Source organism: Tyto alba, unplaced genomic scaffold, assembly GCF_018691265.1.
Source record: "Tyto alba isolate M040663 unplaced genomic scaffold, T.alba_DEE_v4.0 Super-Scaffold_42, whole genome shotgun sequence".
NCBI classification, from domain to species: domain Eukaryota; kingdom Metazoa; phylum Chordata; class Aves; order Strigiformes; family Tytonidae; genus Tyto; species Tyto alba.
In genome coordinates, this window is record NW_024881318.1 from 22,648,506 (window position 1) to 22,672,772 (window position 24,267).

Sequence of the window (24,267 nt, forward strand, 5' to 3'; positions counted from 1 at the left end):
TAATCTGATGAACTTTAAATATGAAAAAAAAAAAGTAATTTTTTATGACAAAACAGCACTAATGTATTAACATTGAAGAATTTGTTATTTTAAAATCTTCCAGGCATGTGTATTTAAAAAACAGAAAAAACTTCCTGAAATGAACCCAGTGCAGTCTTGTTTGAGCAAGTTCAAATCAGTGCATCTATTTTGATGTTAGATTCATGCAAGTGCTGAAGAGGTGCATGAGACATGTCTCCTTTTCCAGTCATATGCATTATGTTAGAGGCACAATGCTGGGCACAGCACAACAGTGCAACACACATGCAATTTAAAAAATAAACACCAGAAAACTTGGAAGAATGCTGTTACTGGCAATCAGATCCTGTTGTGTTCCTACACTGACCACAATACTTTACAGGTCTTTAAAGAAAGCACAAAACCGTAAGTGTGTGAATTATAAACAAAACAGTTTATTGATTTTATATATGTTTTCAAGGCACTTTCATGCTGCAGTTTAGAACTCCCATTTGGTAAGAAAGGGAATCCTTCATATACCCTATCTTCACTAAATAAAACAGAACTTCAAGGTTAAGTGAAGCAACCAAAAAATTCAAACCTGATTGACCATAAACTATGCAAGTTCCTGGAATCACAAAAAGAATGTCTACGTACAAAACGTTTTTCTTAGGCATTTTCTAATGGATTGTTATTTGGGAAACCCGGGATGAGATTCCTCTCAGAGTGTTTTCACCATCTCAAAGCTGGACTTCTAGCTAAGTCAGTGATCTTAGTTCATCCAGAGTTAATTCCTCTCATCTATATTAAATAGCTATGTAAGAACAAGATGAATTGTCCTCTGCCACAGACCATCTCCACTGGCCACAGGGAAAGCTTACATTAAAGCAACTAGATTTTTCATTTTTTTTTTTTTCCTGGGGATTCAGGGTAGGATATTAAAGCAAAATCTATACATAGTTTTCAGTAATAGTATTACCTTTGCACTTTGTATGAAACCCATTAATCACTGATACCATATGCTTATATCCATATAAAGTTCTCATCAAAACATTCCATAACATGGCAGACATTTTGGCACAGTTGTCTCACAGCAGCACCAACTGAGGGAGAAAACTGCTGGCACACTTCTCTTATTAATTAGGCATTTAGGCTGTTTTTATTTAAAAAAAATAACAAACCAAAACAAAACCAAACAAAACCCCCCCTGAATGCTTTAAAAATTTAGCCCCATGCTCAAAATAAAATTCCATAATGCCTGACTTGAAATGAGCACCTGTTTTTAACCAAAAGCATTTTGGAAACAGAGAACAAGAGTTCAGCTCATTATGCTGAAGCCAAAAAAGCCAGCACAAATTATACCACCTTTTCTGTATTTTTCATGTACGGTTTCTTGCTCAGAGCATGCAAATGCTAAATCTCATGAACGCCCATTTGATTGTGGAGTTCTGACTGCACTGCTGTTTTTTTGACTCAGTCACTATTATGTCATGGTCCCAATTTTTATCATTGTCAGCACTACAGCAGCCCTATGTTCCATCTCCACTGCGCACTGAGCACCACAACTTTGGGCACACCCACCTTTACGATACATTTAGCAAAATCTTACTAAGCACACATTTCACTTCCATGTTTCTGTTCAGCCTGTCACAGGTCCACAGCATGGATTCTGTCACCAGACTCCAGCAGCTTTCAGCATGGCAACATTTTGGTAATGAATTGGAGGCATATTGCTTGGTCTCCCAGAAGGTATTAGAGTATGACACCTCTTTTGCTGTTGACAGGAAGGTCTCAGTGGTAAGGAAATAACAGACAGGCTTCTTCATGTGCCAAGAAAGTGTTGGGGCTGTAATTCTTTACTCCTCCTTGGAGTGAGGCTTTGAAGGAGTTATAAAAGGACCAGGTTCCTGCTACCAGCTGGAAGGCACTGGAGGCAGGCTGTAGCTGACAGCTGGGATCTCGAGGAAGCTGCTTTCTGCTCAGTGTTAGTAGAAGAGGTCTCAGGAAATGGCAAGAGATGTACGGCTGCACCTCCACAAAGGATCCTGGGGTGTCCCTGTGATAGCTGGCAGCATCACTACTCTGGCTGAGAGTTTCTAAAAGCAGTCGAAAAGATTTTCTTTGGAAAAGCAGAAAAGGTCTACATGCAGGTCTGCAGCGGTCCACCCAGGACACCTCAGTGCCCCACAGCCTTTATACTGACTACACTGCTTGAATTTAAATCTGCTCACACTGCCATCAGGAAAAAATTGATGGCATATAATGACAGGGAAATAAAAACTATGTATCAGGGTTCAAATATATTCTAGTTTAAGCATACAAAGGGTTCGTATCTTCAGTCTCTAGTGGCCGACTAACTTGACCAGCTGAAGATGTGGCTTGTATATTTTTCATTGACATGCACTACTGTCCTTGAAGCGGGCTCTGAAAACTGCATTGCTTCAAAATGCACCGCAGTCACAGCTGACCTTGGCAGAGGTGGTAAAGATGAGAAACAGTCCCCACTGCTCCTGTGGTTAGTTCCCAGAACACAGCAGTAAGCAGAGATTCAGTCTGGCCCTCCTCACAGGTGGAAATTTCCCAGAACTTAAATATATCACAGAAACACAGCTAGTCATCATCAACAACAAAAAAAAAAACATCCAAAGTAGGGTGAAATGAATAGCACCAAGGATGCTGAGGCCCAGCCATCTGTTCTATAAAAGAGAAAACTGCAGTACCTAAGCTCAAACCAAAATGGTATTTCAGTGTTAACTGTGTGGTGCCGAGACTGCACCCTGACAGTAAGCGTGGTGTTTTTACAGAGAAGCTATCTGGAAGCTATAACAATACAAAATTACAAAAATAGACAAGAAGGTCAGTGTTTAGTAAAAGACTGGTTACAACGAAAGCACCATTCCCTTTAAGCCAGTTTGTTCTCTGAAGTCAACAAAAATTTTGCTGCTGTCCTCAGTGGAAGAAAGACCAGACCTTAACCAGGGACTGCACATCACTATTGAGCTTGGATTTCCAAAAATAGCAAAATTCCTTTGCAGGGAAATTATTGCACATTTCACCAACAAAGCAAACTTAGAGTAGGTAGTACTTGTCATAGTGTGTAAGGCACATGTGTTCAATGTTCTGGGAGGTGACAGGGTAAACCGTGAAACTTTAGAAGGGGATACATACTTCCTCACAGGATTGTTCCTCTCAGTAGCTCCACAACACATGACAGTATGCAGCAGTGGACTTGATTCTACTGTCATTTGCTTGAACGCCCAGACTCCAGAGAGTTGTGTTTGGTTCACTGAAGACACAATTTAGCCCTCTGTCAGGAGCAGGAAATTCTATATGCACTTCCAGACATAACCAAAGCCTAAAGATAATTCAGCAGACAGGCTGACTGGCAGATAAACAGTTTTTGCCATGTGGACTAGAGGCCATGCGTACATTTTAGCTGTCTGCAGACATTAAAGGCTAGAGTTCAATATCAAATGAGGAAAAAGAAAAACAAAAGAACAAACAACATCTCACAGTATTTTACTGGAATCCTTATACACTGTCACTGTTGTACTGTTGTTGCTAAGCTGAATTCTAGATTTCCAGTTCAGTGACCTGAATGAACACCTGTCAAAATAATCACAGCTTTGTTTCTTTAGTATTGGCCTCTGAATAACTCCGGGGTCAAAATGACATTATTGAGATTAGCACCTTGGCAATTACTTACAGAAACAGCTGGAAGTCCTTCAAATAGAAGTGGTAATTCAGGAAAGAATACAAGACCTTCATAGCAAACTTGGTTCTTCAAAAAAAGTAATTATATTAAAAACATATAATCCATGACAGAACATTCTATTTTACCCCTGTCATGGGAAATAAAAAATATTGCATACACAAGTGCATTAAAAATCTACGGGGCCAAATTTTGAGCTGAATTAAATGGGAATTTTGCTGAAGTACCAACTGGAAATCTTATTTTATGGCCACCATAATCAGTAGGACTATTATTATTATTTCACAGGTATTTAGATTTCACCTAACAAACAGTGTATCATTTGACTTACAATAAGTAAGTGTAATAATGAACAAATTATATGTCAACAGCGTATACTCTCTTTTCCATACAACATAAATTAGCATGACCAAAATGGGCCATAACTAGACCCAGTATTGACTGCGCTTCAAAGTTGGGTTTGTTTTTCGACAATACTGGATCATTTCAGGATCGAGGTTTAACCAGCTGTTTTGCAATGGCCGTTCTACAGTTGCAGAAACGACTGCAGGAAGCAGGTGTTCATGTCTTACTGCCGTGAGTGTTGAGGATGTACCTCCCTCAGCCCCCTTCAGGAGAGGAGTCACTGTAACACTGGGTACAGTCAAGCTCCGTTCCAGACATCCATCTGGACTACTGAGGACTTCATCTGTTTGACTTCGGACGAGTACCTTTGTCTTTGCTTTCTTCTGACATATTAACAAAATACACACAGAAGTAACAGCAACCATGAGTAGCACAGACACCAGGACCAGGGAGATAATGATGTACCAAGGGTTGCTGCTTTCACTCGCCCACTCTCTGGGACTCCTGACATTAACCTGAGTTGAGGTCTTAGTCCCTGCAGATCCACTTGCTCCCATTGCCAGATTTAGCAATAGACCTTCCTCATGTGGATTTCCCCAGTGATTCTGCTCTGGCCACATGGTTGGCTCAGTCTTACGTGGTGCTACTGCAAGCTCTTCATTCGGAGAGGAGGCTGGTGCCTTGTCCTGTGAGGTAGTGTGAATCTTTGAAGTGGTGATGCTGGTTATGGAAGGCACTTTGGTTGTAAAAACCTCCATGAGTGCAGGACTGTATGGCACAATGGAATACTGAAAACAGCCGACAGCAGGCTGTACAGCATCTGCCCTGAGTATAAATGTGAATGAATCATTTAACAGATCAATGCCCGTCATATTCGTATCTATGTTTAGAAGCACAACGCCACTGTCAATGTCAGCCTGGGTGAACGTCTGAATATCTTCAAACACTGCATCATTCACAAACCTTTTCTTTACAATCCTTCCATGAGATGGGGGCACTATCACTTCAAATCTAGGATTACTATTTGTCAAATTAGCTAGCTCAGAAGCATCCAGGTCACTGCTTCTGAATTTGTAAGCTGCTTGATTTGAAATCTGCATGTCACGTACAACTTGTACTAAAGGCTTCACTGTGATGTTCATCACTTGTCCTGTTAGATTGTCTTCCGCAGTGAAAAGCATAAACTCCAGTACTTCTTTGGACACAGTGAGATCTGTCAGGTGGTAAGATAGCCTTCCTGAGTACAAATCTGTCTGCTCAAATTTAGTAACCTGCTCATCTCCAATCATCAGGTGCCCGTATTTGAGTGGCTGAGTTACTTCATACATGATATTAGTGCTCCTTCCATTTGTGACAGCTGAAAGCTGCACGTTAGTAATAGTGACAGATGTCTGGCCCTGTGGAAGTGCAACATTGGTAAGGTTGACCAGGACTAGAGCAATTGGTATGACTTCAACACTGAAGAGTTTGTATAAAGGGCGATGTTTACCATCAGTCACACTGAAATAAAACACCCCAGAAGATGAACTTCCATCCTGTACAAACCAAACGTTACCACTGTCGACATCAGCTTGTGTGAAATCTTTTATAGAGACACTGAGATTGCTCTTCATTGCTAAATAACCATTATTGGGATTGCTAACAATGGTGTATTTGAGCTCGGATGGGGTATTATCTAGGTCTTCAACTTTCAGATTTTCTGACCCCAGCACTGACACATCTCCCTGCAGGACTTTCAAGTGCAGCCTTTTAGTCTTCAATTCTGGAGGTTGGTCATTCACTGGAACAACAGTGATATTAAACATCTCCTCTAAAACTTCACTATGAGGCTTTGTTGCAGACTTGCTCTTTAGGTTTAACCAAACAGCAAAAGTGAAATTGTCATTAAGAGATTCAGAATTATCATGTACGTACACAATTCCAAATTTATTCAGTATGTATTGGGAGAAGTTAGGTTTTTCTTTGGTAATGTTTCTTTCTCCAACAACAATCGTGCCATGTTGGGGTAAAGATACAACTTGATACCAGACTTCATACATGGAGCGTTGTTCCTCAGGTAGCTTAATCAATACATTTGAAGCATCTAAATTTGTTTTGTTGATCAATACTCTACCTCCTTCCTGGACTATGGCACCTATCAGGAAGGAAAACAGAATCTTAGAAATTGACTATTTTATAGCTGCAATGTTTCAGAAATTAGATATAAAATGCTGATAATGCTCAGAAAAGTTTCTCTGTCATGGTATCCTTCATTTCCATACGTCATAGCTAAAAATATATTGCCACAATTTAAAAAATAGAGTCACATATAAGAGACAAGATTTTCTATTGATGCATACATTAAGATTAAAGAAATATCTCAAGAAATATCAGTATCTCAAAACTTTTAATGCTGCTTTCACCTACTGTTATAGCAAAAAGGAGAATACCCGTTACAGCAGTAGGAAGGATCAAACATAGGTAGTTAATCTCATTTTTAAAGACACAGTGGTGCAGTTTTTCAAGATTCTATCTACACTACATTCCGTAACAAAAGTATTCTGGTCATTTGTTACTGAAGAGAAGGTAGTCTGTTTTTTCACATTTGTTCATTGGAACCCTGACAAATCTAAAGCAGTCTGGACCCCAAACAGCACAGCAACTTTACCTGTATTTGCCAGAAGACGACTGTTCCGATCATGCCTGGTAATTTCATATGAAATGACAATATGGAACACCTGGAGGTCCAGAGCCGATGGTGGAGAGGAGACAGTAAACGTAAAGATATCTTCTGCATTCCAGCTAGCTGACTCAGCATGCAAGTGCTCATACATGATCACACCTTCATCCAGCTGGTTTGGGTAAAGACAAGCCATAGGTATAAGAGGACAATAATTTTAAACACAGACGTGTAAAGAGAGAAAAAGTATAATCTTAAGAACATTGTTCAAGAGAGGCCTTTATATCTTAGTCTATGCACGGTATGTATAGATGAACAGAATTGTTCAGGTTGGAAAAGACCTTTTGGAAAAGATCATCAAGTCCAACCATTAACCTAACACTGCCAAGTCCGCCACTAAACCCTGTCCCTAAGTGCCACATCTATACGTCTTTAAAATACCTCCAGGGATGGTGACTTAAGCACTTCCCTGGAGAGCCTGTTCCAATGCTTGACAATCCTTTTGGTGAAGAAATTTTTCCTAATAACCAATCTAAACCTCCCCCGGTGCTACTGGAGGCCATTTTCCCTCATTCTATCACTTGTTACTTGGGAGAGGAGACCAACACCCACCTCAAGACAACCTCCTTTCAAGCAGCTGTAGAAAGCGATAAGGTCTCCCCTCAGTCTCCTCTTCTCCGGGCTAAACAATCCCAGTTCACTCAGCTGCTTCTCATAAGACTTGTGCTCTAGACCCTTCACCAGCTTTGCTGCCCTTCTTTGGACATGCTCCAGCAACTCAATGTCTTTCTTGTAGTGAGGGTCCCAAAACTGAACGGAGTATTCAAGGTGCAGCCTCACCAGTGCCAAGTATGGGGGACAATCACTTCCCTAGTCCAGCTGGCCACACTATTTCTGACACAAGCCAGGATACCCTTGGCCTTCTTGGCCACCCGAGCACACTGCTGGCTCATATTCAGCTGGTGGTCGACCAACACCCCCAGGTCCTTTCCCACCAGGCAGCTTTCCAGCTGCTCTTTGCTGAGACTGTAGTGTTGCATGGGGTTGCTGTGACTCAAGTGTAGGACCTGGAATCGAGCCTTGTGAACCTCATACAGTGACCTTGGCCCATTGATCCAGCCTGTAAGGAACTTACATTGAGATTATCTTGTATTTCTCTTTCTCTTAAGATGGACTCTGTGTTGCCAGACAAGCTTACTTGAAGGTAGGTGAAATGCTACTGGGCATCAATGCTTAGTAAAGGTCTTGTGTGAAGAACAGACATATAAAGCATTGCGAAACTCATCTCAAACTAGCAACGGTAACGGTAAGCATGAGCTCAGCTGGACTGTGTCTTTAATGAACCAGAGTATCATAAGTCTAGGGTTTTTTCTTTATAAGGATTCCAGCGGCGCTGGACTCATTGCCCTGAAAAAAGCATATGAAAGACTGAAGGCTTGAAAATTACTCTGATGCAGGTATTTCATGTTGAATAGCAAAAGATAGTTGGTAAGAGACTGCAGAATCCAAAAGGAGGTGTAATGACCATTAAAATATACTCTCCTTTATAACCAAAGAGCTGATGGGATTATTCAGTGGAAAATTTCTACCTCACAGCAAGAAGGGGATTCCTAAGGGACAGGAATGAACTTGACTTGCCCTATACCTGCCTTCACTGACCTTGCAGATCATCATACCCAAGAGAATCCCATCAGTCCCACTGTGAGGATTTAAGATCTGAAGTACTGCAAAATACTGCAGTAAATCTTCAGAGAAACACATATGTATACAAGACACAATCATTTATCTCTTTAGGCCTCAAAGCAAAAGGCAGTATTTTCAGACTAGGATTCTCACCAGTTGGAACTACATCCGAACTTTAAGATCAATGCCATAAGACCGTGAAACTGCAACAGGATTCCTAATAAAAGCAAGGCTAGAACACCTACTAAATCTCATCCAGGAGATTCAGCATGTGGTCTGCTTGACAATTCATTCACTGACCTGAAGAGAAGACAGCTATACCTATCAAATCCTTGGCAACTTCCCAGACAACTACTGACCCAGCTGGCATGTGTTAGTTTATAATTGCCAGAGAGATCCCTGTCTGAGATGGTGCTGGTTCTAAGTTTAATATTTGTAACATGCTCTACGTAGCTTGCAAACACCCTGAAGGAACTCAATTAGCACATGTTCCTATCACATATGCTTGAAAAGTGTGACAAAAAACAAAAAAAGCCCTGCTGCTTTCACAGATGAAGCACTTTAGCAGTATAGAATCTGAGCTGTGACCACAGAGAGCTAATCACAAAATTACTGCAACACACCCCATTGGCATCACTAGGGAAACCGTGCTTTCAGGGTCAGTTTTTTCAGCAGCCTGAAAACCATCCCATCTTATTGTCTAAAAAATTCAGACTGATGTGACAAAATCCTATATGCACATTTCCAGGTTTATTATTTTCCTATACTGATTTAATTCTTAATGACTATTATAGGACAAAACAAACAAAATTGATATTAAAAGTTGGTTCAGGATAACTTTCCAAAGCATGCCTCTTGGACTTCAAGTTGGAGAAGGCAAATATTTGTAACAAGAACAGGCAAACCATGCATTCTTTAAATTCAGTAGCATTTAGTATCAGTCTTAATAGACTTTTTTTTATTTTTCAACTGCAAGCCCATGCTAACATCGGGGCTAAGAAAAGCATGGCATTGGTGAAGATTTCTGTGTTTACCTCTGTAATGACTTTAAATATGATGAAGAAACGGTGGCGTGCTGCAAGATGAAAATACTTATAAGATACCATGGAAAACACTGGCAGAGAAAAGAAAAACAAACACCATGTTGACAACTACTGTGTCATTCAAGTGTGTTTAATGGGCAATTAATTTTCTTATGCTGGCTGAACAATAGCTATCCATGAAAAAATTTCTTGGAATGTAATAACAATTTAGATTTTTTTTTTTTCTTTTTTTCTTTGACAACTAAGCAATAAACAACAGGGCATAGGGAAGAGTTCAGAACCATAGCAAAAGTGCAAACTACTTTTATAAGCTAGCTGCCTAGTACTTTTCAGAAGTGAAACTTCAAGTTCTACAATACAGAATGAAGTCAATGAAAACCCAAAGAACTAAACTAGCCCTAAGACTTTTCAATTCAAATTAGATTTACAAGCTTATTACCAGACAGAAATTAAATGTCTTATGCTCCATTACATGGAAAATACACAAAGTTTGTATTAGCAATGTCATTTTCTCACTGATATTTAACTCCGTGTGACTACAACATGCTAGACAGTGAAAGTTTATTTAAGATGTCTTTTCTCTCCCTTATACCTCATTCCCTACCAGAAAAAAATAGAAAGCTGGTTAGGATACTTTAATTCTACATTCAATAAGTCACTTGGTTCTACTTGTCTGAAGTGAAAATGGCCAATATAAATACCTCCGACAGTGAAGAAAAACATACACATTTTTACAACTCAAATCCTTATACAATTTACATAGTTCAAAGGAAAGTTAACTATCCATTAGTAAGAACTAAAGCTATAGAGTGGCATGTTCTGACATTGCACTGTCTGATAAACATATGTAAAGATCATATCCATAGGCAAAAAAACAGAACTTCAAAACCTTAGCTGAAAGATTTTCTGACATGCTCAACTGTTTCATCTAATGCTCATAAAAATCACACGTTTTAGGAACAGAAGGCAACAGTGTCATTATACAGTTCATTGCCCTCACAATGTAAAACAAAACTCAGCAACTATTTCAACAAGATCAGTAACATAATGTCAAACTTTTTCCAGGTTTTATTGGTCAAGTTTAAATTTCTGGCCAATAGATTTTCTCATTCCTTCATATACTAAATCAAACAGCCACTTTTAAAATCTGTAACCTTAGATTAAGACCAAATTATCTCTTAATTTTTCCTGCAGTGAAGTGAGAAGATTGAGCTCCTTTCACCTCCCCCCACTTAGATTTTCTGAGAACAACTTACCGCATGCAGAGCAGTTATATTCAGATTCTGCACACAGACATAAGCAATTTCTTTTCAGTTACTTAAAAAATGATGAGCTGCCACGTTTTAGTCGCTCAAGTATGAGACCTTGTATCACTGTTAAGATTCTTTAAACACTTTACATGACTGCCAATCAAGACAATAAATATCCTCTTGGGGACACCCATGAGAACTGTGTTCAGCTGAAATTAATACGATACTTGAACTTTTCATAGAGTAAAAGGCTACTCCTTCTGTAAAAAATGAAAGGCTTCCAAACTCGGACTGCTGGTTAATGGCACCGGAACAGCTCTTCTTGAAAAATACTGTTACAAGAAAAACAGTGGAAATTGCCAAGACCCTGCTAGTATCCACTCAGAGGGGAACAAAGGCTCCTCTTGCATTCATAATTACATGCCAGATACTTAATGACATAGCAAATCTGTGTGATTGCACTGATGGGTCACATATGCCTGGTTACTTAACAGATATAAATGGATCAGACAAAGAACAAGCAACTGAGATGCCCTTTGAAGTAACAATCTACCCCTAAACTTGTTATTATAAAGTAAATGCTTACCATGCACTGCGTAAAACTGAAGATTTCCTGAGTGGTATTATCAGAATTTACTCTGATCAGCCTTCCAAGTTTTGGGGAAGTTACAATCATAAAAGTTATAGTTCTGTTTCCTGCACTGGCCACATCATTGGTTACAGCTTTCAGATCACGTTGTGAAATAGATTTCCTGGAACCTAAAAAATGGTAATTGTAAGTAACATAAATTTGCAACAGCAATTTTTGCCAAAGGATAAGTTTTGTATGCACAATTCACTCTCTCATCTAGGTATTTTACTTAGCATTTTAATAACATCTTATAAGATCAGTAGGTCTACTAGTTACTTTCTACTTACAACTCTTTCACAGCTTTTTTTAATCAAAAAGCCCATCATTAGGATGTACCTTTGTTTTACAGATGAAGAAACTACAGTGCTCTTCAACACATGTAATCACTAAATACTAGCCTCTGAAAAAAGCAGAACAAAACCAACCCAAAGTAAGGAATAGAGCATGTATAACAAGCCCTCTTCGTATCTTGTATGTCTAGAACTGAATTCAAACTCCAGCTGAAGTCACCACTGTTAATGTTTTTGGTAATCCCAGCTGCCCACAGAAGGCAGGGCGATTTGTCGGGGAGAAGCCTTAACAGACTGTAGTTTCTAGTGAACACACAAACCAAAACTGATTATTACCAGAAGCTTGAACCACAGTTTATCAATATGAAAGATGATTTTCATTAAAGGAAATTTAAAAATACTGAATTAATCTAACTAGGAAGAACATCACACAACACAAATAACAGCCTGAGCAGAAATAATGTAGTATGAAGATGTATGGAGACTGGGGGGTAACAAAATCCTTTTAATACATAGCACCACACCAACCAGTATCTTCTGGATTAAATATTATAAAGAGCTTTCTGGCATTTAGTCATACCAAGACAAACTCTGACATAACTCTGACAAAACCAAACCTAGTAATTTCCTAAAAGAGAAAAGAAGTTTTATTTGGCTTCTTTTTGATGCAGTTTCATGGTACACACTCAGCAAACTAAATCTCATGTTTAATGATACTTTTGGAGGAGCAATAGATTCCCATAATCCTATTCCCTATGCCTCCACTTCTGCGTCCATTTTCCCGTTTTCCTTCTTTCTTGAGCAACAAGCTTTTACAGGTATCAATACATAATTTCAGATACTAGAAGTATATATCCTTGAAATCTGAATTATCAATCCATCTGCAATAAAGCATGAAGTTTATACAGGAATAACACTAATAACGTGTTCCTGCTATAATATTCAGAAGAAAAAGTAAGGTAAACAAACTGAAGAATGGGGATGTTTCGCAAGCCATTAGTAATGTCATGATTCTGCCTCTTTACATGTAGTCATGCCCTGGTTCAAACTACATCTACTCTGAAAGAGAGTTGTTATAAAGGAGATAAAGATATGAGAAAGAGATAAAGAAATGAGATCTTCTGGCTCTGTTTGTTTAACCCTTTTTACCTTCCCATGCCTCTCTATCAATACTGCTTTGGGAAGTGAAGCAGTGCCTCAGGTCTAGAAAGATTCTCCCACACTATATCTAATTCTGTAAGTCTCCCTGCTCTTCCTCTCCCCTTTTCCCTTTTTGTGTGACAGGAAGAGAGGGAAGCACGACCATGTGTTGTGTGTACAGCAGATGTGGTCAGGAATGTACAATTGAAAGCAACAGTTAATCACACCACGTGTATCTGCAAACACAGTTATTTCTCAATAACCTCCTAGTTATGAAAATCAGGCCTCATTGCCTTAACAGAGTAAGACAGAGTAACTCTAAAACATGGTCACGCTGCAGTGATGAAAGTTAGTGCTCCAATTTTCCATAACCATACCAGGTTATCATACCACCACCACCACAGTACAGAGACAAGGGGACAAAGAATGTGTGCCATAAAGCCCCCATTTGTTCCTAACAGACCTGCTCTGGTCTGACATCACAACAGGGAGATGAAGGTTATTTGCCAGTCCACAGACTGGATGGAGGAAAAGGGAAGTGAGAACACCGCCTGCTTGTTTCCAGACAGAGGAGCACAGAGGTCACAAAACCAACCCCACCCAAACACAGGGGAAAGGAACAGAGGGTGGGGAGGAAGACACACTACAAGGACAGGTGATGCAGAATAGGGCCAAGCTAATCCATGCAAGTAGAAGGCAACACCATAAGGTTATTATCAGTACCTAATAATAACAGTATCCATTTTTACTGCCTACCTAGAATCACAGAATAGTTTGGGTTGGAAGGGACCTTAAAGATCATCTAGTTCCAGCCCCCCCTGCCATGGGCAGGGACACCTTCCACCAGACCAGGGTGCTCCCAGCCCCGTCCAGCCTGGCCTGGAACCCTTCCAGGGAGGGGGCAGCCACAGCTGCTCTGGGCACCCTGGGCCAGTGTCTCACCATCCTCACAGGAAAGTATTTCTTCCTCAGATCTAATCTACATCCACCGTCTTTCAGTTTAAAACTGCTACCCCTCATCCTATCCCTACACTCCCTGATAAAGAGTCCCTCCCCACCTTTCCTGTCCCCCCTGTAAGCACTGGAAGGCCAATGTTAAGGTCTCCCCAGAGCCTTCTCTTCTCCAGGATGAACAGCCCCAGCTCTCTCAGCCTGGCCTCACAGGGGAGCTGCTCCAGCCCTTGATCATCTTCGTGGCCTCCTCTGGACCCCCTCGAGCAGGTCCATGTCCTTCTTGTGTTGGGGTCCCCAGAGCTGGACACAGCACTGCAGGGGGGGCTCATGAGAGTGGAGTAGAGGGGGAGAATCCCTTCCCTCAACCTGCTGGCCACACTTCTCTCGATGCAGCCCAGAGTACAGTTGGCTTTCTGGTCTGAGAGTGCACATTGCTGCCTCATGCTCAGTTTTCCATCCGCTAATACCCCAAGTCCTCCTCCACAAGGCTGATCTCAATTCACTCATCACCCAGCCTGTATTTGTGCTTGGAATTGCTTTAGCCCATGCATAGGACCTTGCACTTCACCTTGCTGAATTTGAGGTTTGCACAGGCCCACCTCTCCAGCCTGTCCATGTCCCTCTGGATGCCATCCCTGCCCTCCAGCGTGTCACTGCACCACACAGCTTGGTGTCATTGGCAAACTCACTGAGGGTGCGCTCAGTCCCACTGTCCATGTTGCTGACAAAGAAGCTAAGCAGCACCAGACCCAACACCAACCCCTGAGGAACGCCACTCGTCACTGCTCTCCACTTGGACATCGAGCCATTGACCAGAACTCTTTGTGTGCAATGATCCAGCCTATTCCTTACCCACCAAATGGTTCATACACCAAATCCATCTCTCCAATTTAGAGACAAGAATGTCATGTGGGACAGCGTCAAATTGTTTGCACAAATTGAGGTAGATGACCTCAATTTAGATTTAAGATTTGGAAAGTGTTTTGGCATTAGCATTCTATCACTGCTAAATAGTTATGAATCATCTCACCTAAGGACTGTTTAGACAGCTCTGCTTCTGAATACCTGCAAGTCAGGCTGCCTCTCCTTCTCAAAGAGCAACTCAGCTCATTCCTTCTTTGAGCAATTGCTTCCCCAAAGAGAGCAAATCTTCACATTGTAGATATCTAGCATACATAAGAAAAAACTCTTATGTCTAGCAGTCAATTTACTGAGCACACTGAATAAAACAAGTTTCTGTTGAACAGAAAAAAATCCATAAATTGTATAAACAAATCTGGTATATCAAACACAAAAGAAAACAGCAGTACATGCTCTTACAAAATTGCAGAGGAATATGCTTGAGAGAATAGTTTATGCCCAGTCATGACAACATGACAAATTCTTCATGATATATTCAATTTTTACTTCCCTAGAGAGATGATTCTTCAAGTTGTCTCAAAATTAACTTGTCCTGCAGTGCTACAGAATGTAACAGGACACTGGCTATTGTTTTCATGTGTATTAACCATTTGGCACCATCATTGTTGCAACATTCATTTAATTATGAGAAAGTACAGCTGAAACCCATACAGCTCCAGAATGTCTTTTAAAAGTATCATAAAGAGAACAGATGAAAAACTACTAATACTTTTTAACACCAAAAAGGAATTTTGCTAACCCAAAGTAAGCAAGAATTCAGGAAAAACTGTAGGCTTAGATGAATACAGCTTGCAGTGCTGAAAGGAATACCGTATTTTGCAAACTGGAAAACTGATTGACAGTCTAGAGACTCTGCCTCCTGTGAAAGTATCAGATCTACTTTTCTTACAATTATCTTTGATTTATGATAGAATGCCTGTAAATCCCTGCACCTGAGGCAACCTTACACACCAAAATCACAGATTAATAACCTTTGTAAGTGGATTTATGTGAATCCCATTTATATCAACTGACTTAGAAGATCATGCTGCTCCAATCTCATTTTTTGTTGCCTGTGTTTAAGAGGCTTTTGTTGCAAGCCTTTGCTTATGCACCTTATATTCAGGAAGTTTAAGAAACTAAAGTATTCATCTTCTGTATCAGATTAGTAAATCAAGGTACATATACCTATAAAACTTTACCAATTCTAAATCTCTCTTTGGCTGTACAGATCATACTCGTCACAAAAAGAAGGTAGCACAAACAAGTGTGATGCAAGACATTGCTGAGAGAAGACTAATCTTCATTTCTCCTTTAATCCTGCAATTAACATTATATTACTAACTCAATGAGGGGTTACTCTTGCCAATGTAAAGCAGTAAATGGCTCTGGTGACTATCTTAACACATCAACTCCTGCAGGAGTAGGATTTCATTAAAAAAACCACTCAGCTGATGATTCAACTAATTCCAAATACACAAATATGAATCAAAGTCTTCAGTACTTCTGTTTCATCAGTGAGTCTCTGTCACTCTCCATAACTCAGCTCAAACAATACGAAAGTGAACTAGCAATCTGGCAAGCTTACATGTACTATTCAGAATCTGGCAAACACAAGCTTCACTCTGCTTTTACCAGGCAAAATCACAACCAGCTAAGACACCTCTAAATAATATTAATATACAGCTTTTAAACAAATCTGAATGGAGAATGTTCAGACCTTAGGCAGGTAAGTGTTATTGTCACACTGTGCTTATGTATTTCACTACCATTGTCCATGACTCCAAGCACACACGCATATCAACAAGTAAAAGACATAAAACAATAAAGCACTATGCTGTCTGAGAAAACAACTGATCTTTTAAAATTCAGACAGATAAATGTTCCCAGGTGCAGTTTTCTACAGTTTAGCCATCTAGCTACCTAACAAATAACTGTATATTATGCAATTTTCTCAAGTGGATGAAATCATGATAATATTTAAAAACAGACCTGGAAAAACTCTGAGTCCTTTGTTCACTTCAAGACTAATGACTAGTGTTCGAGCTGTGATGCTGAAAATTTGTCGAGGCGCAAAGTTCAAACCATCTGTTACCTGAAAGTTGAAGCCTCCAGACATTGCTCCTGTAGAAAACAAAAACATAAATTTATTCTTGCATTATTGTTTGTTATACAAACATACACTGGATTTCTTTTGCTCTTAGCTACAGTGAAATATATCCAAAGTCATCCTGAAGAAATTTTTGATCAGTACCTTTGGATTGTCATTAGAATTAAATAAATTAATAATGCTGATAACACCTTCCCAAGGAAAAACTACTGTCTGTTGTTTATACTGAAGGCCAGACATCCCTTGGATGTTAATCAGCAGGCTGCTCCTTCATTTTTTCTTCACTGACTCCAGTGGAGCTGAAATCAATTTACACTTAGGGAGACAATGACTCCCAGATTTCCTACTCTTTTTGTATCTTAGGAGGGACCGAACCACTTAAGCAGTCACATTTTGGCAAAGAAGGAATCTGGGGAAGAAAACAACTAAAATGTTCTTTCATTTTGATTTACACTTAAAGGACTGAATAAATTCTCAGGTTGTTTCCTTTGCCTCTTCACTCCATTTTAGCTTTTCTGAAGAGTGTATGTTGTCACAGCTTAAACTATTTCAGAGGTTATGTGTACTCATAATAAATGCATATTTTTTTCTTTAATCTTAGGATCTGTATGTACTTTGGCACAAGCAATAGCAGAATACCTCCAGGAGTCTGAGTGGATTCCTGTAAAAATACATCTCTCACAACTGACTTACTGCTTTAAGTAGAGGCTCCCCAGATTGCTTAATTAGTCAGAAAGAGAGAATGAAAATTTGAAACATTAACTGTTGTAAACCTTTACCACTGCTCTTCTACTTGCTTTGCCCAGTTTAGCCATGAGATATTGCTACATGAAAATATAGCCTGAAAGTGAGAGGATGCCATGTACTTTCACATAAAGATCAGCACTCCTTCCCTAACTATAAATTAACATATCAGAAGAATAAAATGTGGGTTCTGAGTTTATAGTTAACAACTCCCCTAGGCAATGCTCTTATATCAAGGCAGGCACTGAAGCAGCTCTGGAAGATGAGGTCATATTGGTTTTATTTTAAAAGCTTTTATTCCCTGATGTTTTCTCTTGATAAAAATGCACAAGTAGTTGCATATTTCAAAAGGTATTGAGCAGTCTATTATTTGCCTCAGTTTGGAAAAAAAAAGCTTACCTAGCCTCACTTGCTTTTTTTGCTAATGCAGGTCAACTGTCCGATTGACACAGACATTTTGTCACTGGCAGAGTCAGGAACAGAACTAAATCTTGAAGTGCTGCTTGGGTGGAGCATGTATTATTTTATTGCAATTAATTTTTAAAGGCACATCAGATCAGAGGTGATAAAAAGGACAAAAGAAAGAAGATTGTAAATCTGCACTGAAAAGACACTGATACTTCAGCACCAGCAAGAGTTCAGCTTAGTACTGCACTAAGGAAAAGGTTTAAGGGCACACCCCATACTGTAAAAGCGAGATGGGAGCACACTGGAGTAAAGTGATTGTGGAAAAGGGAAGGAATTCTCACAATGAAAGAGGAGTACAGAAAAGGAAAGGTATGTTCTGGTGTTGTGTTTATGCTAGTGACAGCACAACTGGGGATTACAGAGGCAACAAACACAACATTTAAGGTGAAAACATGAGACCAAAAATTTGTAACTCACTGCACTGAATAAGCAGTGTAATGTAACTTGCAAGACTGAGGAAAGATGAAGGCAAAATTTTGTAAGGTCTAATGTTAGATGCATAAAAGCACAGTATGGTAGTACTTTCTCTGGCAGGACAAAAGACCCTGAGGATGAAGAGTCACTGCCATGTACAGATATAAAAGATCTGTGTTGCCATGAGGAACAGACAGGGAATGGAAGAGCTGCCTCAGCCAAGACAATGCTGTTCTTCCACTTGGAAAGGGCTAGAGTGAGTAATGAAAGAACTGGCTCCACCAGGCTGTGGAGAACATGAAGTAGAGGTACTTTCCAGGAGGAGCAAAAGAAGCTAGCACACACTAGAAGACTGAAGATGAAGGACAGAGCTACTGAAAAGGGGTAAAAAGCTGAATGCTAGCAACCAGACAAGGAAAGGTCCTGGGACAAGTCTGGGAGCAAGAAAATGAGAGTAACAAGTACACTTCTAGCAACAGTCCAAGATCAAGGAGGAAAGAAAATCACAGACTGAGAAAGTAAAAGGAGCAAAATGTCCAAAGTACTTTCTGTAACACTGGAAGCCATGAGGCTGAGTGGATGGCAGAGCCAGAGCAGCTGCAAGAGCCAACATATGACTCGGGCAATATTATATTTCAAATTTACTGTATAACCTACACTCCCACTCACTGGAAAAGAAAATTTGCTGTTCTTTTTACTCTTATTAATCAAGATTCTCCTCCTAAAACTACAGATGTGCACTTGCCCTTTCTGGAAGAGAGTGGGTTCATTTCCTCACACTGAGACTACCACTGTCCTATCACCACAGGGGTTTTTCAGTGTCAAGGTCTCCCTCAGAACAATTTAAACAGCTTGCCTCACTTTTACCAACCCCTTGACCTTTCATTTCCTGACAAAATTATTTGAGCAGGATACTTACAGCTCATCAGCAGCTGCTTGTAAAGCAATTTCAGCAACACACATACACTCTGCAAGACAGTGCATAGAAGTCAGAGTACTTTAACCTGCACCAAGCCACATGAAGACACAGCAGAGATCTGGAGTGACTGTTGCACCCAAGAAAGCAGTCAAATAATTCCAGCCTGTCTTGGGGCTTGCAAGAGAGTCCTCTTCCATCTTTCCCAAACCCATTTTATTCCTTCTTTAGCACCTCCTTTCTTCTTTCAGCTGAGCTAATGTAATAATAGAGCTGGAGCAGGACAAAAGCAGCTATGGCCCTGTGTTCCTCTGACTGGAACCCCACTGGGATGTTCATTCCTGTGGTTTCCCAGCACTGCCACTCAAGGATGCATAGAGCTGCCTTGACTTCTTTTTATATTGCTCACACATTCTCTCTGCAGCAGCAGCACAAATATCCAATCGCTAGCTCTGGCCACTGGCAGAAGAGAGTCAACGGTTAAAGCTGAATTCCTTCACAGCCTGAAAGGGAGGTTGACATCACACAGATGAAGCATAACCTCATTGCCCAGAGCTGCTCAGGAACACAACTACACTGTAGTGGGTATGTGAAAGACTGTTGGTCCATGAATAGCTCTGCACTGTAGCAAGACAGAAAGGCTTCAGGAGATTCTCAATGGCAATGGTCAAAAAAGTGGATTTTGTATCTCCAAAAGCTGCATGGCAACGTTCCCCTACTGCAAACCTGCATTCCAAAAGAAGACTGCTGTCAACTGAACCACTAATACACCAAGGTTTCTTGGTGAGCACACATTTAAGTAGTCATCAGATCCTTTCCTGTTTAGTTTGTTAGATCATGTATTGCATAACCATTGTTCTGAGATTTTTGTGACATTACAAGGAGATCTTCAAAGGATTACAAACACACATATACTGAATAGGAGCACTATTTTGGTAACAGAGGTGGCATTTTTAAAACCACATACCATTATGTACAAACATCACCTGCCCTTCATTTATATGAGCCTGGGTGAAACTAAGGATGCTTTTATTTGAAGAAGGCTTCAGAGCCAAGTGCCCATTGCTAGGTGGAGTAATGGTATATATAATTTCTGATGGTGAGGAGTCATTGTCTTCTGCACAGAGGACATCGATAGTTATTTCTGTGACTGAACCCACCCAGACCTAGAAAAGCAAAAATAAAAAAATAATAGTAATAAAGAAAATGCATACAAAAGAAAACCAGGAGGAAAAAAAGCTCAAATAGAAACAATAAAGATTTGTGCTCTGCAACATTAGCAGTTATGTCAGGTTTCCTTACTGTCCATCCAAATCTCTGATCATAAACTGGAATAGTTAATGATGGTGAATGGTTTTCAAAAAACAAGACCATGAAATAATACCAGCAAACATTCCCTACACCACTTTGTTTTAGACAGCTGCAGCATGAGTGTTCTATTTGTCAGGCACTATCCAAACTCTTACAAACATAACAAAATTGGATTATGATAACTGAGTCAAGGAGCTCTTTTCCAACACATACACATGAATATTAGTGTCATGTACTTCACAGCAGGCAAGGCATTCAATATGCTCTACTTTCACCAGCAGAAAAGAAAAACAGACCAGAAACAGTGCAATCTCTAATGCAAATGGAACATTTCTTGTAACTGCATTATTTCCTTCTAACAACATGCACTAATGGACCTTTTTTAGTGCACCAAATAACACACAGAGGTGCTCAGTCCAGTGGGAAATGAAGGCATCAACACCAACAGATGCTTAGCACTTTGCAAGGTCATGCTTCCAGACAAAATAGCTTACTGCTTTTTAGAAAGATGGTATAAAACCCACTACTTTTTTTTTTTTTTTTTTAGTTTAAGATTCACACAAGCTAGATGATCCTTCTTTCAGGAAGAAAGGACTGCTGTCTGAGCTTCATCCACATCTTACTGGATAATCTCGTTTGGAAAGGTTAAGCAACAGCCCATTTTACTCTTCATCTCTGCTGTATTTATTAGGAATTACAGATGAAAGTACTAAGACTAAAGAACAATACATACTTATCTCAACATGAAATGGAATTCCTAAATATTCAGTATATGAATACCAACCCTTTCTATGGAGAGTTTATATCATAGCACACAATCTTAAGAGCCTGAGCCTTTAAAAACCTCAGCTTGAACTTCAAAACACATACTGCACGTGCCTTCCTGTCTTCCTAGGGTCTTAGTACACTTAGTAAGTATCTGGTAGTAACATCACACCAAATGGTTGAAGAGGAGAAACATGATCCTTGATAAAGGGCATTATTTTACCTCTGCCAAACCCAAAAATCAGTAATCACAGATTTTTCCTGAAATATTAATTTTACTTTTTAATAAATAACATGGAAGAAGGCCTTTTAAAACCACTGGGATTTTTGCCACAACACTTCAATAGGGGAAAGATTTCAGACTACATTGTCTCACAAAGTATGTGCCATGGAAAAACAGATACTCAAATTAAGTTATGCGTGTTTTCTAATTAGAAAAAAAAAGTGTGAAAAAGAAGCTGTGTTACATTTTATAGTAGCAAGTATCTTGCAACCAAGAAATAGTTATTTTCTCCCTTGAAATATGTATTTCTCTGTAATGTAATTACTACTGCTGATGTTTGATAAAAGACACCACCTATGAACAGACAGGACGATAACTAATAGCAAAGGCTGACTTACAAAGCAGCACCAAATAAGCACATTAGTGTCACTGGTTTTGTCCTGAGACCCTTTAACTCATCTCTGTATCACTTGATTCAGATTATTCTACACAGAAAATAAAAGGTCACATACAGAGTATACAAAAACATAAGAAATGACTATGCAAACATGTTATTACTAATGACTCATTAAATGTCCTAGAGTTTCAAAATCTTTTCTCCTACTAAAGGAAAATAGGAGCTTTTTTTCTATGAAGCCAGTGTTTATTTCTATTGTTCCAGCACACTAACACACAATGCTTTTCAAAGTACTGTACATGACCTGCAACATGATCCTTGAGATATGAAAGGAGATCCAAGAGCTGAAAATGGCTGTAGGAAAGCAAACACTGAGAATACTGCAAATACTGTAAAAGTGTCTTATTTTCCACATCTGGGATCAAGTCCTCCTTGAAGACTACCATGACAACTGTATCTGAACTTCCAGGATGTAGCTTTACACTAATTTTGCATATGCCTAACACATTCCACAGGCATGGTCCAAAAAAAGGTTCATGACCCTGCCCAGTGGGAAATAGTTCATTCTGCTCTACTTACAGCATTCAGCTCATCAGTATCTCCTTGCATGATACATATCCTACCAGACACTCTATACTCACAGTCATTTTAATACTCTGGTAAGTGAGCAATTTAAAGAAAAGAATCAAACAATAAAAATCAGAGTTTGAATTTTTTTTTTTTTTAATCTAATTCTAGGAAAATACAGCCCTCTTGTGGCAACAGGAGGATACAGTCATTTCAGAGCATCACTAGCCATAAATATATTTAAACACATACATAAATGCAGCAAATAATGTCAGAATATTGATTTTCTTAAAAATATCCTATTTCCTTTCCGAATTCCCACCAGAAAAAAAAAAAGACCACAGAACTTGTGGAACTTTTAGGACATTATTAGGCCAAAATTAACTTTCATATAACCATGCCAACACTGCTGGCCACATAATACAGCTCCTCACAGAAGCAATTTCTCAACAGCAGATGCCATATGCTAATTTATTTTTTTTATTGTTCAGCAGTTCTTTCTAATTCTTAGTAGTGAGATCTGCAAAATTTCTGAAGTGTTAGAAGTTCAGTGAACTCAAATGGTCCTACTGGACTTGAGTTTTCACAGTACTGGTCCCTCATTTTATACTTTTGTACATTTTCAACCTTTCAAAAGACATAAAAGAGCTACTGCCTTTTTGAAAGCAACACACAGTTTATTACTCAACATTCACCACTAGCAATGTCCTTGAGGAGCACAGACTGCTTGGCAAGAACATGGGGCCAGCAAGTATCACCCTACACAGGAATGCCCGGTTCATCTCAGTACTTAGCAGGACTAATAAAAATCCATTTTCTCCCACCTATTTGGTATGTGCAAGTTCTCTTTGAAGAAGTATCATCTCAGTGTATTCCCCCCAGTATATAACTTGATTGTTATATATACTGCTTTGTTTTAGTCTGCACACAAATCCACCATATGTGTGCATATTTGTAGCCACTCATGATAATATAATAAAGGTTATTTCTCAGCAATACTTTATGCATGACTAGCAAAACCACAGGCACAAAGGCAGCATCCTGGTTCTGGCTACACCCACTGCCTCCCCAGCAGAGAGGAGCAACTTTGGCTAGGTTAAATTCTGTTATCATTGTTCCTGGGAAGCCTAGACTTACAGATATTTTTAGAAAAATCCATATGCTGCACTACAATGCACTGAATGGCCTCAGTTCTGTCAACAGTTCAATGTCAGCAATGTACCAGAAAGAAGACACAGAAAAATTTCTCACTGGACATATATCACTCTTGTCCATGACTAGACAAACATTACTGCATGCTGTGCTGATGTCTGTAAAGAACCACTCTAATTACTTTAACCAGGGAAGGTTTTACACTGTACTACCCAAATGCTTATGAAGTGAGTCTGCCTTTCTGCTAGCAGTCTCTGCACAGGGCAAGGTGTCTTGCACTGTGGGCATCTGCAGATTATCACAGATTACCTGACATCACTGCAAAGCTGCACAATACTACCACTATCACTGTTTAAAAAGTATTTCTTCTCTCATGTGAAAAGGCTAAATACACAACACAGGGTTATGATCATCTTAATTCATTCTTCATACTTAATTCAGTAATTCATTCTTCCTCTGCAATACACAACTATGTAAAATTAAATGCATGTTTTAGGTGCCACCAATTTGTAAGCTGCATCATACTGCACTTGGGATGATGTAGCCTCAAATTACCCTGCTTAGCTTCTTTCAAACCTATTTTTAAATATCTTCTC

General features: G+C 39.5%; 1 protein-coding gene across 1 annotated transcript in view; it reads right to left on the reverse strand.

The window, feature by feature from the left end:
• Positions 1 to 428: 428 nt before the first annotated feature.
• LOC104360371 (chondroitin sulfate proteoglycan 4-like) overlaps positions 429 to 24,267 on the reverse strand; it is a 42,585-nt gene continuing 18,746 nt past the window's right edge. Inside the window, exons 6-10 of the mRNA XM_042804843.1 lie at positions 20,224 to 20,422; positions 16,597 to 16,728; positions 11,276 to 11,448; positions 6,702 to 6,885; positions 429 to 6,188 (exon numbers count right to left, since the gene is read on the reverse strand). Of these exons, the coding sequence (XP_042660777.1) occupies positions 4,135 to 6,188; positions 6,702 to 6,885; positions 11,276 to 11,448; positions 16,597 to 16,728; positions 20,224 to 20,422 (2,742 nt within the window). The 3' untranslated portion in view covers positions 429 to 4,134. The remainder of the gene's footprint in view (positions 6,189 to 6,701; positions 6,886 to 11,275; positions 11,449 to 16,596; positions 16,729 to 20,223; positions 20,423 to 24,267) is intronic.